This window comes from Phalaenopsis equestris, unplaced genomic scaffold, assembly GCF_001263595.1.
Source record: "Phalaenopsis equestris unplaced genomic scaffold, ASM126359v1 Scaffold000114, whole genome shotgun sequence".
Classification (NCBI taxonomy): domain Eukaryota; kingdom Viridiplantae; phylum Streptophyta; class Magnoliopsida; order Asparagales; family Orchidaceae; genus Phalaenopsis; species Phalaenopsis equestris.
This window is the reverse complement of record NW_018164556.1, coordinates 240,761-260,094: the sequence shown is the minus strand read 5'-3', so window position 1 is coordinate 260,094 and position 19,334 is coordinate 240,761. Positions and strand designations below refer to the sequence as shown.

At 34.2% G+C, this 19,334-nt stretch overlaps 1 protein-coding gene across 1 annotated transcript in view; it reads left to right on the top strand.

Annotated features, from left to right (window-relative positions):
• Positions 1–19,334, top strand: part of LOC110020958 (tRNase Z TRZ3, mitochondrial-like) — a 47,761-nt gene that overhangs the window by 5,558 nt on the left and 22,869 nt on the right. Inside the window, exons 3-10 of the mRNA XM_020719266.1 lie at positions 8,056–8,100; positions 8,287–8,341; positions 8,567–8,610; positions 8,699–8,924; positions 9,058–9,227; positions 9,522–9,790; positions 13,915–14,065; positions 14,160–14,210. Coding sequence (XP_020574925.1) covers positions 8,056–8,100; positions 8,287–8,341; positions 8,567–8,610; positions 8,699–8,924; positions 9,058–9,227; positions 9,522–9,790; positions 13,915–14,065; positions 14,160–14,210 — 1,011 coding nt within the window. The remainder of the gene's footprint in view (positions 1–8,055; positions 8,101–8,286; positions 8,342–8,566; positions 8,611–8,698; positions 8,925–9,057; positions 9,228–9,521; positions 9,791–13,914; positions 14,066–14,159; positions 14,211–19,334) is intronic.

Below are 19,334 nucleotides of genomic sequence, written 5' to 3'. Positions count from 1 at the left end.
CCTACAGAATTCTCCTGTTTTGTTGTTTACTTATCTGCAGGGCCTACTGTTGTTGATCTTCTTGGTAGGATTTCCTACCGCCGACTCTCCTCCTGCCTTTGGAATCCTTCTATGTCGGGATTACTGATTCTGGCCTTTGGAATCCTTCTATGTCGGGATTACTGATTCCGATTTTATATATATATAGATGTAAGATGCGATGTATGCGATTATATAATTAATTTTCTTAATAGTTATTAATTTGCAACAAAGTAAAAAATTTGATCCAAAGAAAAAACTAAGGAAATGTTTCATCATGAAGCAAATAAGAATGCAATTATAATATTTAAATATAAGATACTACGCAAGTATACATATTGTTATCAAGTAATATAGAACTTTCTGATTAAATCTCGAATATCGAGTCCACAAGAACTAAATTTAGATAACAAAATTTACGCAGCAATATATTCTTATTTAAACTTAAGATGCTAAAATATGAATGAAAGTTTGGTTCTTTTTGTAATTTTTTATAATTAAAAATAAAACAAATGGTTCTTTTTGTAATTTTTTATAATTGAAAATAAAACAAACAACTAATTAACTTAACTAAAGTACTTGCAAGATGAAGTCAATATTAATAAAATATTTTTTTTCTTGTTATGAATCAGTGATAAATATAAAAATTCTGTTGTGGAAGTATGCTAAATGTGTTGTGTCAAATAGGAGCAATAATATTCTTTACTCTTATTAGAAATGATATAAAGAACATTGACTAATCTATAGTTTGAATAGTCTTGAAGACCGGTTAGACATGGAAAATACTAACTCTCACTCTAGAGTTCTCTCTTCTCCCTCCACCTAGGAGCTAACATCTCGTATCAAAACCTAAAACTATAAATCAAATTGGGGGTTTTAGTCTGTCAGTATAAAGTCCTCTCATTCTACACCATTTAAAAGTTTATTTTCCTATTTATTTGCACTCAACCTAATAAACTACATTCTGATTCATGAAATTAATATGTGATTCAAACTATTTGTTGACTGAGACAATACAATCTCGGATCTTATATGTTATCACAACAGGTATTAACATTCTAATTGACCAAATCAAGAAGTAAATGAAGTGCGATGTTTCAAATCATCACAACTTCTTCCAAAATTGAAACATAATTCTTCAACTTTCTTTAAATATTTAATGTTTTAAGGAAAAAAATAAAGAAAACTATTCAGAATTCATAGATAAAATACAACCGCACAAGAGTTTAAAAAATAGAAATCATGCACAAAAATAAGAAATTTAAATTAAAACCAAGTGTAGACATCCACCAAATGTCTTGAAGTTCCTTTAAATTATCTTCCTTCTCTCACAATACAAACTAACACCTAAAATAAAATAAAATAACATAAAGGTGGCTGGCGGCGATGGTGGCTGTAAAGTTTGATGGGCTGTTGGCCTTGGACAATCTAAGTCTTTTCTTATAAAAATCCAAAGGGTGCATTGATGTCTCTTAAAAAAGGTATCTCCATTCAATAAATCTTATAGAAATTGTCTCCTCAAAAGCCAATTGAATGAATTTTCATGTTCATGGGTTATTTCCCACGTTTTTATCAAGGGTTGCATCAAACTTCTCTTCAAAAATCCGCTCCAATTAAATAAATCATCAAGTAACTACTTTTGGCGCTTAAGCGTGGGGTACCTTGCGCTTAGGTGCAGAGCCTCTGATGTTTAGGCATCAGACTCGGGCGTTTAAGCACCTGAGCGCTTAGGCACCCCAGTTCATTTTTGCATCTTTCTTCATTTTTGCTCCAAATTTGACTCATTTTCACTTCTTTTAGCATTTTTCATACACTTCATTGTAATTGCAAGAAAAACACATAAATATCATTCATTAAGCGCAATATCTCAAAAATAGATATAAAAATGTCTATAAAAACACTATATATTTTAGGTGTATCAGCTATCCAACCTCACCTTTGGCTCGGTCGGAATCATATTAGACTCCACCACCATGCTTCCTTTCGACGGGGTACTTGAGTCTATCGAAGTATTGACACCAACCACAATCTCTCCGCAGACCGAAGGACCTGAAAGTCATATGAACCTTTTGATCACCATCTATAAACTCAACAACTCTAATTTCCTCTAATGCTCTCGAGCTGTGTTATTTTTCATCAAAGGTCGAGGTAAATACAGGTTGTGAATCTCTGAAAACTAACCCGACGTATGCAACATGGGAAGTGCAGAATTCCATGATTATATCATTGTTGATTAATTCTATGGAGACCTCAATTGGTCGTTCATATGTATTTCATCCGTCTGTGAATGCCCTCTGGGCTACCATTTGCGATACCTACTCGGACATATATAATTCTAGCCAACTCTATGAGGTCTCTAATAAGATTCATGAGGTGAAATTTGGATCAAGGACAAATGAAAAATGACCTAGTACTACAATAACTTGGTAGCCTTATGGATGGAATGCAATATTTACTACGACTTTACTTGAAACTCTCCTGCTTATCTTTTTCTTTTCCAAAAAAATTGTGGAAAAAGATTACGTGTTCCAATTCCTGGCCGACCTAAATATGGATCTGGATGAAGTCTGGGTACGTCTACTTAGTCGTGATCCTCTTTTTTCAGCTCGGGCAACATTCACCGAAATTCACTGAGAAGAAAGCCGGAGAATTGTTATGCTTTGCACCTCCACTCCTTCAGTTGAACCTTCAACCTTGGTCTTCAATATTACTCAACACTTTGTCACGCTTTCATGCGCCAATCACTCCACATGTGATTTCTGTCACAAACCTTATTATACCCATGACAAGTGTTTGAAGCTCCATGGGAAACCAACGACTAAGTCTTCGATTAAATCCTCCGCTACTAAAGGAATAGCTACAACCTCAAAATCCACCACTGTGCCACTAATCCCCACTTTGACCATCTCAGAATCACTAAACTCCATCAAAAGTTAGATGGAACACTTAATTAAATTGTTTGGATATAGTCAGTTCTCCTCCGACTCGTCAACCTCACATGTTCGTCATTGTAACATTTTTCTGGCACTCACTGCTTTTGATTCTACTATTCTGTGGATTATTGATTCAGGAGCCACAGACCATATGACTGTGTGGTTGTTCACAAGCCTTCTAGACATAATTCTCCGCGCTTCGGGATAGATACCGTAAAAATTGCCGATGACTTTTGAAGTTTCATTGTGGGTAAAGAGCTTGTTGTTCTTACAGTCAGGTAAACTTTGGGATCTGTGTTACACGTTCCTTTGCTGAAGTATAACCTCTTGTCGGTCATTAAGTTGACATATTACCTTGATTGCGTTGCTCAATTTTCTCATGATGTTTGTCTTTCTGGACTGTTGTTTGGGGAGGAAGATTGAAACTGTTAAGTAGATTGTTGGCCTCTACTTCTTGCAGGAATAAACATTGATGACACAGAGACTCGATTCCATAGTTGTAGTTTTTACCGGTCCACTGAATGTTCTGTTATGCTTTTACATTGTCGGTTGGGTCATCCTAGTTTTCACTATTTGAAATAATTATATCATTTGATTTTTTTTAAAAAAATCTATTTAGTTTTAAATGTGAGATTTGTCATTTAGCTAAGCAATTAATGTGTACCATATTCACCCCACTCTCACACTCATTCCGCTCCTTTTCCACTGATTCATAGTGATTTATAGAGACTTTCTCAAACTCTGAGTTATACCAATAAACAGTGGTTTCTTACCTTGATTGACGACCTCGCTTGGATAACTTGGGTTTATATATTAAAAGACAATTCTAAAGTGGTGGTTACCTTAAAAATTTTTTACTCAATTTTGATCCAATTCGAGACTACTATTCAAGTCCGTTAAATCGACAATAACCATGAATATTTTAACTCTATATTAGGAGAATTCTTGGTAAGTAAGGACATCCTTTATCATAACTTCTGTACGGATACCCCTTGACAAAATGGGATAGTCTAGTGGAAAAAATGACACTTTGAAGTTTCTCACTCTATTATGTTTCAATCTAATGTCCGAAATATTTTTTGGAATGTCGCACTTACTGCTACATTTCTCATTAGTAGAGTAAAAAAAAACCCACAACTTTCAGACTTTGTTATCCGTCATGATGTTGTGTTTTCCTACCAATCGGTTATTCTCCACGTTTGACCCCAAAATAATTGGATTCTCGGTCTTTTTTCAGAACACTACTCAAACTTGTAGTAAACTTGATCCCCGTTCAATCAAATGTATCTTCCTCAGATATGTGTCACTCAAAAGGCTATCAGTGCCTTGATCAAATTCTATGTAAGTGCTGATGTCTATTTTTTTTAAAGTGTTTTCTACTTCCCTAAAACTATTTTGAGTAGTGGGAGCTGGAATTTCTCGATACTGTTCCTTTTCCGACTCCCTTAGATATTTTACCTACTCTTGTCACTGAATCCAATGAACCCTCTGTCCCACCAGATCCGCTAACAACGATACCAACATCTCCTTCATCCACTCTTCGTGTCTACACGCGACGTACCAAACTCTCACGCGAGATTTGTCATAATGCCCCTACTCTTTAGCCTGTTGACTTGCTGTAGTTTTTGGAATACGCTCCGACTGACATTCCCCGAACTACACTCTCTCAACCTACATGGATCACTCATGCTCTGAATGAGGAGTTGAATTCTCACATCGAGGTACGCAATCAGGAATGCTCCTTTTTTTGCTTGGCAAAGTACTTCTCTTTCCACAATTTATCACCGAGTTACAAAGCATTTGTCACTTTTTTTACGAATTGTTGTCTTCCATCCACTATTTAGGTAGCATTGGCTGACCCATCTTAGAAAGCGACATTTATGGACTAGATGAATGCTCTTTTGCGAGATCATACTTAGGATGTTGATCTTCCTCAAGGAAAGAAAGTTGTGGGTTGTTGGTGGATTTTTCATCACCAAATTTATCTCCGATGGATCATTTGAACACAACAAAGCAAGATTGGTCGCCAAAGGCTACGCACAAACATATGGAGTTGGCTATGAGGAGATGTTTGCTATGGTAGCTAAAATGAACATTATTCAGGTTTTATTATCATTTGTCGTGAATCTGGATTGACCCTTACTCGAATTGAATGTCAAAAATGCTTTCCTTAATGATGATCTCGCAGAGGTGTATATGTCTTTCCCACCGGGCTTTGACTCAACCTGTTTCTGTGGACAAATGTGTAGACCGCGAAAATCTATATATGGATTGAAACAACCCCCTGGGCCTAGTTCGACAAGTTTACACGAGTTGTTGTGGGCCATAGTTTCTCTCAAACCCAATCTAATCACACGATGTTCTTACAAATCTCATCTGATGACCGTATTGTCATCCTCATCGTCTATGTCGATGACATCATTCTCACAAGTGACGATCAACCTGCTTTGGAATCTCCCAAAGTTATTCTGGCCGCATCCTTTGAGATAAAGGACGTGCTCTCTCAAGTATTTTCTTGGTATGGAAGTAGCTCGGTCCTCTCGGGGCATTAGCCTTTCCCAACTCAAATATGTGACTGATTTTTCTGACTGAGACCAAGCTACTTCTTTGCAAACCAGTAGTTGTTCCAATAGATCCTAGTTAGAAGTTGGCAGATGTTCCCAATGCAGTTCGGGTGAACAAGACATACTACCAACTTCTAGTGGGGAAACTCATTTAACTAGCCCATACACGCCCGAACATTTGTCACACCATTGGTGTTGTCAGTCAGTTCATGCATGATCCCTACGAGCAGCACCTCACTGCTGTAGCTCAAATTCCACTTCTTGAAAAGCACACCGGGCTCATGTTTTTTGTTTTCGTCACATCTCTTGCTCTGTTGTTGTTTATGCGAACGTCGATTGGGCTGGGTTCGTCCATGATCAGCGTTCTACCTCAGGTTATTGTTCATTTGTGTGGGGAAACCTTATCAGATGGAAAAAAAAAGCAGTCCATTGTTTTTCTGAATAGTGTTGAAGCAGAGTTTCGGTCTATGTCCCTTGGAGTATGTGAAGTCTTTTGGTTGCGCATCATGCTCTGCGAGTTATGTATGCCGGTCTACTCTTCCTATGCATTTGTTCTGTAATAGTAAAGCCGCCATCAACATTGTCAATAATTGGCCCAACATGATCGTACCAAACATGTGGAGATTGGTCGTCATTTTATTAAGGCGATGCTTAGTTATGTGGAAATTTATGTTCCATTCGTTCCTTCCACTGGCCAACCAACAGATATTTTCACAAAGAATCTTCCTCAACTGCTATTTGACCAAGTTCAAATTCATGTGAAAGATGATTGATATCTATGCTTCAACTTGAGGAAAAGTGTTAGAAGTTATTAACATTGATTTATTTCCTATTCGTATATTACCTGTTTTATATATTTCATTCCTATTTTATGTATTTTCTATTTGTATGTCTTTTCTATTTTATATCTTTCCTATGTTAGGAATCATGTAATCTGTACTTATACGTCCACTTTCATATTAATGAGATTATCCGGCTCAATTCCAAAGTCTACACAAAATAAAATTTTACAGTTTTTATGGCTTATATATCAGACAGATATAACTCATTAAATCACTATTGTTTTTTTTATCATTAAGATTAATGAATGCTTACTTTATATATATTAGATAAACGAACACTAAAATTTATATGAGAAGGCAATTAAAATACTAGATGATTCGACAAGATATGTAAATTGCAATTTCTTGAATATGTTGCTTGATCTAGATCACCAATTTTGACTTCATTTACAATTGCCATCTAGCATCTGAACTAACACCAAATCAATAAAGGCGCCACTAGATGAAGATTGAAGAGATTAGAAGATGGATAAATTTGAAAGGAATGAAATCATGAATTTGCTGCAAATAATTCTAAACTCCTTGCAAGTTTCATTGTCCAAAAAATATTCATTTTTCTTCTTCAAGTGAAATTTTTATTTCATGAAAATGACTTGTTCTATTTCTGAATGGTATGAGAATGAATATAATATATATCATGAAAATTTCATTTGATAAAAATCAATTTTTTTTTGGATTTGGATGATACAAGAAAGAAGATAATATGGTCCATTTCAAGTTTTTATTAGGACTCAGATTTGCTTTCAAGTTAAGTGTTTTGTGGATCTTTCTATTAAAATCCTAAATTGCTTAGAAAGTAGGAAAATTGTTGTTCTTGTTTTTGCACCTACAATGCTTTTTTTTTTTAAGAACAAAGTGTCAAAAAAAGTCCCCGATTATTTACATGGGGCTATTTTAGTTCCAGATTTTATAGAAGGGCCAAAATTCTCACTGACTATTTTAAAATTGAGCTCTAATAGTTCTATTTCAGCCCTAGTTTAAAGAGTCTGGGGACTATTTTGATCCTTTTATAAAGTCTGGTACTAAAACGGTCACATGTAAATAGTCGGGGATTGTTTTGGCACTTTACTCTTTTTTTTTTTTTAAATATAAATTACTTTGGACCAATCTATAGATTGGCTTGCAACAAATGTTCACTTTCATGCAATAAATTGTTGTTTTGGCCAGCCCCAACTTGGGCATATTTTGTCGGCATTAGTGTCTACTAGAACCACTCAAATGCTTTAAAATTATAATCATCAATGGCCTTATTCCAATTTCTTAGGTTTGATTTTCTGCTACCTCATTTTTCCAATTTTTTCATTTGAATGCTACATAAAATATTATTAAATTACACTCTCTCTCTCTCTCTCTCTCTCTCTCTCCCTGATAGTGGGGGCCGTGCGGCCCAGTCAATCATTTCAAAGAGGTATAATATGATGATATATATATATATATAGAGAGAGAGAGAGGGAGAGGCTAGAGGTTTCATCCTTTGAAGTAATCTAATAGATGACTAATGAAACATGGCTTGGCTTTCTGCCTGATCTCGGCTGTAGCATAAGCTGCATACCACATCAGTTATATTAGAATACCACTGTCGTTTAGTTTTATTACTGTTTCATGTAGACTTGAGAAGGAAATTTTTTCGGGCGTATCTTTTGACATCTGTCCTACCGAGCAATTAATTACTCACCAATTGTGTTACTCATGCTTCAGGGATTGCAACGATTCTGCACAGAGCACAAAATCAAGTTATCGAAGGTACTGTGAATGCAATATGAAGAAGCTTTACTGTTTTTTATTGCTGTTCAAGTTGTATGATTATGTTATGAGTTTCTGCTGATTTATTTGCTATGCACAGTTTTTTCTTACTTACAATGCTCCATATATTTCATTATTAAAACTTAGCCAACATATTTTTAGTACTTATGTTTCTTTTTCCTTTAGGTTGATCATATATTCTTAACTAGAGTGTCATCAGAAACTGCCGGAGGTCTTCCAGGTTAGTGCTTATGGTTTCCCCATGTCATCCCGAAGCAAGGGCACCTTTGGACAAAAGAAGAAAAATAAATGATAAATTTTTCTTTTGTGAACCACCATTTTAAACTGTGGTCTGGACTAATGTTTGTTTATTTTTCTGTATAGAAGTTTCTCAAGGATGATAATAGACATTTTATTTTAATGTTTGCATGTAAATAATTGATTTTTTTTTCTCTTGGTATGACAGGTCTTCTGCTTACTCTAGCCGGGATAGGAGAGGAGGGAATGTCAGTAAGTCTATTAGCTTTCCATTTACAGTGCCATGTGATATTTTTACCTGTTATAATTGCAGCTTTTATCCGCTTTCATTGCAAAGCAGATTAATGTCTGGGGTCCTTCTGACCTTAAATATCTGGTTGATGCCATGCTTTCATTTATTCCAAATGCCGCCATGGTGCACGCTCACAGCTTTGGGGAAAAGCAAAGCGCTAATGGAGTTGCAGTTTTGGATCATAATTTGGGTTGTTCTGTTGATCCAATTGTTCTTATAGATGATGAGGTTATCCGTTTGTCAGCAATTCTCTTGAGGCCAAATTGCTCTGGAGGTCTAAAGTTGCTTTTACACATTTTATGACATTCTAACTTGACCTTTAGGTTCATAAAAAAGTAGATAATGAAAAAAGAAAAAAATGCTGATTTTTTTATTCCCATGCTTGTGTGGATGATTTGATAAAATAGGCTCATCTATGAAGCCTGGTGATGTTGCTGTGGTCTACGCTTGTGAGCTACCTGACATTAAGGGAAAGTTTGATCCAGAAAAAGCTGTATCCCTTGGGTTGAAACCTGGACCAAAATATCGAGAGTTACAGCTTGGCAACTCAGTCATGTCAGACAGTCTTAACATTATGGTAAGTTCAGATAACTGTGATCTTATGCAAACCCTTACCCATCTTTTATAAGTTGGCCGGATCCATCTTTCCATACTTTTGTACAGATCATCGTACTCACTTCTCTATTGATTTTTCATATTTCAAAATAACAAATTTCACTGATATATTTATTCAAAAAAAAAAAAAAAGGTCTATCATGTGGACGTTCAGTTCAAGATGTATCAAGATTCTTGAGTAAAATTTCATAATATTTATATTTGATTTTTTTTACATCATTTTGAAACTGGTTTCACTCAATTTGATATGGAACAGGTTCATTCTAGCGATGTTTTAGGTCCTTCAATTCCTGGTCCAATTGTGCTTCTTGTAGACTGTCCTACGCCATCACATATGCAAGATTTGTTCTCTGCACAATCTCTCAATTCTTATTATGTAGATTCACCAGATTGTCAAAGAGAGGGCGTTAAATTAGTGAATTGTGTAATTCATCTTGGACCAGCTTCTGTAACGAAGAATACTGATTATCAAATATGGATGAAGAGGTTTGGAAAAGCGCAACACATCATGGCAGGATATGAAATGTATGTTTTCGTAGATCTGCTGTAACTTAATTTTACTCAATTTTCTTATTTTGTAGGATATCACCCATACCAACCAAATGAATGCATTCACATATCCATTGGCAAAGCAACATTTTGAACTATAAAATTGTTTTCATATGCCATTTATATATTTTTCAGACCCATTAGTCTCGTCTATATATCTTTGAATTGCATGGTTCAAGAGAGCATACTGTCATACACCATTTTAGATAGTCAACTAGTCTTGATTATTCATAAAACAGGATTTGGATATGGCATAGACATCGGTTTTTCGTAAACAAGTTTTGGATATGGCGTAATTTTTGGACACAAACAGAACAACTGTTCAGGCTACTATAGCTCAAAATAGGACAATACTACCCAATTGCTTACCGAATCTTTCTTTTTTTGTTATTCTCTTTCCCCATGGTCATTTTCTTTATTATCAGCATTTGACATTTTCTTATTGTTCTTTCAAGCTTGTCTGCAATTTTTTAAATATTTTCAAATTGTCATTAGCCTATCTTTCTTTATTCTTAAACGTAAATGAATGATACTAATCAAGATAATTCCATCTCTTAGATATCTTTTGAGCTACATTGCTGGATTTTCTGCATCATTTTGTCTATAGCATGCTGTACTCATGTCCCGTGTCTATTGTTGTTTCATAAGATGTTTTAAAAGTAGTTCATCACCCTAATTGAAGGTATTATCTCTACATCAGCTAAATGTGGAATAAATAGAGAAATCCAACTCATATCTTGGTCAACTTTTTTCCTTGAATTGAGTTTAGCAGGCTTCTCGAGTTTCAAATGTTATTTATTTATTTATTTTTTTGTGGTTTGTGGCTGGTACCTTGATAACTTAGAACTAGTTAGACATGTTTATTTAGTCTTTTACGTAAAACCATGAATAAACATACTAATCTCTCAAGATAAGACCATCTGACATAATGTTAAAAATCATACCGGTGATTTGCTTTTTTCACGGTAGAAATGTGCAAGATAGAATATTGATCTTATAGCCGTGATACCAAATTTATGGAATTTTGGCATCCAAGAGAAACCATTGCAAAGAATGAAACGGGTGGGAGCCCTACATACCGTAATTTTCTTAACCACTAAGGTCTCTTCATACTTCAATCTCTCTCTCTCTCTCTCTCTCTCTCTCTGTGGACAAGCATAGGAGGGTGAATTAGTGGCCATCTTTCTTTCTTTCTTTGATCGAGTGTGCTTTCCTTTCACACTCTCTTGACTCACTCTGACTTTAGACAGGGACGGCTAAAGTTTTGTGTATTCACCCGTCTTTGTTATCTCAATGAGAATATGGTTGGGAGGAATGACTAATTATGGACACTCGGCAGACATGATTTGCTTTATCTACATGTGTTATGCTCTCCTTGCCTAACTCTTATTTTAGAAGAATTGAGACTTCATTTAATAGACCTTTCCTATGCTTTATGATATGTTTATTGTGCATGATTAGTTTTGTCGTTTTCCATACAAGTTCAAGGAATAGGCTGGAATCTCAATACACCTTGTAGATCGTTGTCGGAGTTTTGTGGTGATAATAACTTATAAAAAGTGTGTATTTTGACATAGTCGAAGGATTCATTAGCAATTGGAAGGAAATTTGAGGGTCTTAATATTAAAGATAATAAGGAATGATGGAATATGTATGTACAATTAAGGATAAGATGCGAGATAAAGAATTCATTACGCTGATGATTTTAATGAAATTTAATTAATTGATGAGAGTAATTAATACTTTAAAATTAAAAATTTAAATGTTGATAACTTGTTATATATATTTTTTAAGTGGGGGTAGTATGAATGAGAGAAAAAAAATAATGTTGAATTTTTTTTTTCTATTTTAATAGTTTAGTTTCGATAGTTTAATGTTTGTATAACCCATCTTATTTTATAATTTGATGTTAGGATATTAACATGTTTCATATTATTTTATAGAATTTATTAATTTTTACTTAGTTAGAATGTTCTTATATTATTTTTTAAATATTTTAATAAATTAGAATATTAATATATTATTTTTACTTCACACTTTTTAGCTTATACAATAGTTACTAATTTAAGCAAGTTTTAAGATTTGAAGTTTATGCAGTAGAGTGCTTTGAGGCTTATATCTTGCCTCACGAACGAATAATGGCTCAATAGCCAATTGTGCAATTTTGAATATTACTGCCTCCTTTAGAAATAGTGCAATTGTCATTATAAAATAAATTAAATCATCCATGTCTCTATTAATTTTGTATTTAAACTCTTCTAACGGCATTCACATTAATTTGTTAGGTAGAGGCTTTGTAACTAGTATATGATTACTAAGTATGACGTGTGTTTCACGCACGGGTGCAGGAAGTAGCCAACCGACTGACATAGATGCCGGTACAAACCCCAATTGAATCGGGCGGTTTTTTTGCTTCATGCGGGGCGGGGGGTAGGTTGGGGGAGGGGCTGCTTTCCTTTTGTGTTCTTTCCCTTTTGGAGTCTATAATTACTGTTTCTGAGAATTAGGGTTCAGTTTTTGCTTGTTGTTGTGTTAAGCTTTATCCTTTGGAGTCTTTTCTCTCTTTTTAGGGTTGTATCCGACGCGGGTGGTGCTTCGGCTATATCTTGTTCCTAGGTGGTGTTGTATTCTCCCTTATCTTCCTCCCCAACCTGTTCCCTGCATCCCCATAGGCCATCGACCACCTCCTCTTCCTCCATAGCTTCTTGGCCGCCCATCTACTGCAGCTGTCCCTGTTGTCCAGGCCACTTCCTAGCCAGCCGAAACCCCTCCCAGCATTACTACCTGCTGTCCACCACTCCAGACCCTTCCCCACATCAAGCCGCCTCATTACAACCATTAGCCAGGCTGTCCCAACCTTCCAGATTGCCTACCAGCTCCTGTCAACCCTTAGCTTGTAGCCTGCCTTCCTGCCGAGCACCCCTGCCAGCCATCAGACTCCTACCTAACCAACCTCGCAGCTGTCAACCTTTCCCCATACCCTTACCACATTACCGATGCCAGCACCGCCCACGGATCGTCTCTCCCGGCCCTAGGAGGAGATTTGTTGTTATTGTCTTTCCCTTTTCTGTTTGCATTGTGTTTTAACCCTCATTCGGTGCTAATAAAAGTTAGCTTTTCATTTCTGTTAATTTCTGAACTAGTTCCGGTATCAAAGTAGCCAAAGAATTTTATATTGTGCATCATATTTTAGTATTGATTTTTTTATAAAATTACATTTAAACTTTGCTAACTAAATTTTTTCAAATACATCCAAATAAAATCAAGTTCGCTGTGTGTTTGTGTGTAAATAACTTAAAAATATGCAAATTAAAAAGTTTATCAAAACTTTTAATTTTGTCCAATTGATAATTTTTAGATGCTCTTAGATGTTTGTAAACTTTAATATTTTTTATTTGGAAGATTTACATGGCTACCACTCAATTCTTATGTATTTACATATCTAATACCGAAAGATCAATTTTTGCATATATGTCACCTTACCCATGCATGAAAAGGTGTAATTCACATTTAAAAAGTTAAACTAGTGGTATTTTTGTTGTGCTATGAATGATTTGGGTGGTATGAATGTAAAAATCAAACTTTAAGCGTTAGATATGTAAATACGTAATAATTCAGTGTTATGCATGTGAAAGCCTGTTTTTAGTTTTATGTAAAAGCCTTTGGTAGTTTTGTTTTCATGCGATTGGCGTGAGCCTATCAGATAATTTTTCTATTTTTTCTTTCATCCGGGATATGCGAAGATTGGGTAGGATTCTACATACATGTTTTGAGTAGATCTAAGAGTATGCTGAGTTAAAACAAATCTCGTTGATATTTTAGGGAGCGGAGCGTCAACTGTTATCTTTATGGTTTATCTGCTCGTCACGTTTTTTCATGCAATCCAGTTCATTAAATAATTTTTGAATTTCTGTGTCCGGTTTTGACTTTATATGAAGTTTAATATATGGCTATTTGAATCCTGAAAATGATGTCTGTAATTTTTAGTAGTTCCACCCCTCAGGAAATTTTAAAATAGTAATAATATAATCTCTTCTGTACTCATTTGTTTTGTTTAAGATGACAATATATCTAAATCTTATAAATTGCACGTTTGCTAGGAAAAATATGAAAATTCCTATCCTTAAATCAAGTGCAAGAATTTCATCAAGGCTTAACTATCTCTGTCCACAACTGTTCCCAGCTTTGGGAGCTTGGCCGTCTGAGAATGGATTCATTCCTTCTCTTAGAGACTCTATTGTTCCGTGTGAGGTTTGTTCATTGTTCGTTATTGAATTGCCTCATTTTAGGTTCTTTTGTAACCCACTATGAAGAAGTAAAGGCATTTGAAGTTGTTTTCATGCAGGCTCACTCTTCAGGTTTTGTTGATAGTGTCTCAGCTGAAAATCTACTGAAGGTATGTATGAATTGACGTGCATCTACATCCAAGCTCTGTTTGTTATCTTGGAAGTAGTGCCCATTTTTGTCGATCAAAATTTGTTGTCATTATCATCTAGAGAAGCTGAAGTTGTTACATTCAGAGATGAGTGATTTGCCATCTTTTAAAAAAAATGAGAATTCTCTCAATCTAAAAGGTAATGTGGCTATTATAATTATAGCTATGAGTTGTCATTGATGACTTGATCCAATATCACTTGTTATTGGGTCCAAAACTCACGGGTCTTGCAAGTCTCCTTGACTTCCCCTAAAATAATGCTTGTGCAATGTTATCCACCCAATAGTTATTTATGCTCCTTTCTTCCTATTATTTATCTGTATTTTTACATTTTACTTCGTTTTATAGTTTATTTAACTTTGTTTGATTTATTTTTTGTTGCTGACATTATTGTGCTGTTGTATTTGTACTTTGAGTTTATTTAGTTATTAATCTTTATGCTATTCAATTTGTAGAACTACCATTTTATTGTATGCTACATTACTGCATTCAATAGTTAGAAGAGAGAAATTGCTGTATTTTGTTCAAACTTATAAAAAGATCTGACATGAAAGTTATTATTTTTTATTAACCTACATGTATGTTAAAGCGATATTATATTTTATTTATAGGATAGTGATAGTTCCTTTTTTATTTGGGTATTCTTCTTATGTTATTCAACCATTAGTAAATTATTAATGCTTTTTTAATATTTTATGTTACTTATAACATATTTTTGATATATTCTGCACAATGTATTATGATTCTATAGGATCTCTGCATTATTATACACTATCCACTATTGATAAATATATTTTGAAGTGTTAAGAGGATGAAATTATTATGCACTTTTTAATTGAGATTTCCCCAGTTTTTTATAGGTGGAAAAAATACAATTTTCTAGGCTACACCCAAGATAACATACACCACTCTCTGAATATATAGGATTTATTTATTTAATGTAATCATATTTTAACACTATCTTTCAAGCTATATCATATATACCAGTTAGTTCGAGTTGATTTCATACATGAATGAAATATAGAGGTCCCAGAGCACACCCGTTTGTTGTGCTCTCACTTACTGCTAATCTAGATCACACAGGGATTGATCCCTCTAACTCCATCTGCTCTCATGTCCAAGCTTTTTTGTTCTTCTGCTATTTCATTTTTGCTCTCTCCGTTCGTCTTCATCGCTCTTATTTAATCACGGAATCACTAGAGCTTGCCCAATCGAACTGACACTAGCCTTTTACAATTATTATTGTTATTATTATTATACCTGAGAAATTACAGGCAATGTAGATAGAATACGATTGTTACAATATGATATTATGATTTGAGTAAATGAAAAATCAAACTCTCCTAAATAGTCTATACTCAACATCATTTCACATGTAGAGTGGTCCATAGCTTTGTATTCAATCTCAACAATAGATTTGACTCTAATAATTTAGGGCTTACTCTTCCAATAGGTTTTTTTTAACAAAATGAAATATATCAACGTTAAATTTTTATCTTCGACTGAGTGTGGAGTTTAACTTCTCTTAATTCTTTTGATCTTATAATATTTGGTAAATTTTTACTTTGATATTTTAACATTGGTGCTTGCCGATTTTTTTATACTTTGTACAATTAATCATTCTTACTCATTTCCACATGCTTTCTATAAAAGTAGAATACATCTATTGTTAGAAGGCATGACTCTTCATCTCCTTCATTTAGCTAAAAGTAGTGGTACAAGTTGAAGAAGTGGTTGGAGGAGTGATTGTGGATTAATTGTTATTGTGAATGGTGTCATGTTAAGGGCTTTTTATAATGAGTGGCACAGAAGGCTACATGTGATAGTTGGAGTCCTTGAGAGGAAATTGCCGACTAGCACAAGAGTTAATGATTGAGATGCTTTTAGATTGAAGGCAATATGCTTTCCTCTATCTTCAAAGAGCATAGTTGATTTAGAAATTATGTTCAAATTTGAAGAGGAAATGAGAGAGAAGGGGACACATTCCAATGAGATAAAAATGAAAAAAATTGAGGATAAATATTTGTATCCTTTTTCATAATCCTTAGACTAGTGGACATTGATCTCTATTTTTAGCCATGGACGTTGATGGAGCTCACTAAATCACGTAAACTCACTTGTGTTATTTTCTTGGTGTTATCCTTGTAATTATATTTTATTCTCTTTATTGTTATTTCTCACACTTTTCCATGGCAGCTAGTATTTGGAGCTCTACAAAAAATGCAGAAGCAATGCATAAGAAGATCGCAAAGGTTCTATAGCAAGAACTTCGAATATAGACAAATATATATTGAGGACATCTTCAAGTCAAAGCTAATGATAATGAGCCAAGAAAATGTTGCTTTTAACATATTGCACTAGAGGACCACATTTTCTTTATGATATCTTTCTTGGATGTTCGGGAAGCCTTGAGAGATGAACTTGGCATATCTAATGAGAAGGTTTTATAATCTCAAGGTGATTTGAGCCGTTTTTGCAGATTCATATTAATGATTTTGATATGATCACAAGCTGGATGAGGTTGGTTGGTATCAACTTCGATGATTAATTCCATTTATTTGTTTTCATCCCTATTAAAAAAGCAGAAAGCTAGGCTGGTATTGTGACATCTCTTAGTAGTTAGTGTGGATCTATTAAGTTGAAGCTTAATGATGTTCTCGACATGATCTTAAGTGAAAACATCAAGTGACGAGAATTATATAAAGGTTCTTGGTATTTTGAATGTTAAGATTTAAGGAAGAAGTGTTTGAAGAAGCAACCAAGGAGGTAGATCTAAGTCTCAAAAGAGGAATTAATCAAAAAGTCATGATGGTGTATGCTAGCAATGTGGCAAGCATGGCCATATGAAAGAGACTTTTCATGGATGAAAGTTGGATAAAGTTTAAATCATATGGATGCATCTTTGAATGCTACAAATGTAGAAATTTATGTTGCACTGGTACTTAGTGCGAATCGTTCCATCGAGTTTTGGATCCTGGATTCTAGTGCACCTTTTTGCTTAACTCCGCATAATTTTTATATCAAAGTATTCCACATGAGAGTACATGATTTTTAATCTTTGTGATGGTGAACTCTTAAATGTTGTTGGAATTACTAATCCTAAGCTTAGTAATATTGTTATATTGATGCTTCATTTTATGAGACACATTTTTGGAAGGAGGAGAAACCTGATTTTGATTAAAAAACTTCATGAAAGTTGTGTTTCAACATTCTCGAGTAATTACTTGGATGTTGTCTAAGGGTATTAAGGTTATAGCGCGTGAAATAACCACGTACATTCTATCTAATGTTGGAACAATTGGAGCAATTGTGAAAATCGATTATTGGTGATTTTGGAGGTGTAATTTTAGTTTCTTACAAGTGATAGCTTTCTAATGGCAAATGGAATTGCAAGTAGATGACATGTCAAGGCCAAAGAGCAGCAAGGTTATATGAGAAGGATGACAACAAATGATGAAAATTTTACCACTAAAGGACTATGACTATATTATTAGCCAAACGTCATTATGACGAAGTATGATATATTCACTACATAATGATTTCTCTTTTAAGATATTACATAAAAAATCAGCTTTTTAGTGGGAGATTATTGAGTGTGGAGTTTAATTTCTTACAATAACTTTGATCTTAATTTTTGGATAAAATTTGGTTTGAATTTTAATAATAGTGACTGTTAAAGTCATTCAATATTGTATTATTTCATTATCTTTCATATATATCATCAGATATCGCTCCATATAAGGATAATAAATTGATGGTTGCAAGGCATCATGCATTTTTTTTTCCTTCATTAAACCAGATGTTTAGGTAGTGCTTGGAGTAATGTTTGCAATTATCTTGGTTGGTCTCATACATAAGGGTTTCCCTATTGGTTTGTCAGTAATAATCATTCAAGTGTTCAACGCAACAGTTGGAAATTGGATGCCTTTGTTAGAGGAAATCAATGACTAATATAGGGCGTTGTGATCGATGAAGTGTTTTAACGTAGTAATCGACAGATCCATATTTGGTTAGCATAGCTAGTGGAAAAATCGTACTTTGGTTTGGAGAGGGAAGGATTAAAATTAGATTAAAAAAAAGAAAAAATAGCGATTCTCTGTTTTTGCTGTGAGTAAATTCAACTCCAACAAAAAAAAAATATTTATCTCGTACCTTTGGTGTCTCTCATTTGCAAATGTTATTTTGCCTAGTAGATCTCATTTATGATAACTCTCAATGAATTAAGTTATCATTGATTCGAACACCGAGTTTGAGTTTGGAGGTTTATGCTTGATAAAGATAATATGATCTTTGATGCTATTGTGAATCCCATTCTCATCTAGGAATTTGTAGAAAATTTCAAATCAAATATGTAAGCTCTGCCCAAGTCTATAAATAGCTTTTTTAAGTATGTATATAACTTCTTTCTTGAGCAACATACATAGAAGGTTGATCCATATAAATTATCATATTTTGGAGGTCACAAAAGAATGCATTACGCTTATCCATTTGCAGCATAGTTAATTCTTGATTGATTATCACACATTATAGAATTCTGATAGAGTTAAGTTTGGCAATTGACAGAAATGTTAAAATTATGTCCCATTGAACTATGTGAAGTCCTCTACAATCAATCTAGCTTTTTATCAACAAAATTTGGTCATCATGGTGAATTTTGGAAATGAACTCTCATACATATTGTTTAACTCTAGGAGGAGGAACAGCAAATTCTATTAATGAAATGGTTAAAGAACTCGTTGCTGCATTCATAAATTGTTTTAATAAAGCATTTGTGGCACTTCCTTATATGTCTTGTGAACAAAGGCAAATGATATGAATGATATAAATGTTCGAAGAAAAGAATATAAATGAAATATAAATGATCAAATTATATATATATATATATATATATATATATATTCCAAGGGTTAATTTTATTGAAATTGAAAAGATACATAGATTGTATGAGAGGACCTAAAAAAGGTGTCCTACCCATACGATATATCAGATACTAGCATCCTAAAATGATGAACAAAGATAAAACACAAAAAAACAAAGCTTGCAGGAAATAAGCTGCTAGGCACGAGCCAGCTTGGTCTTGCCTCT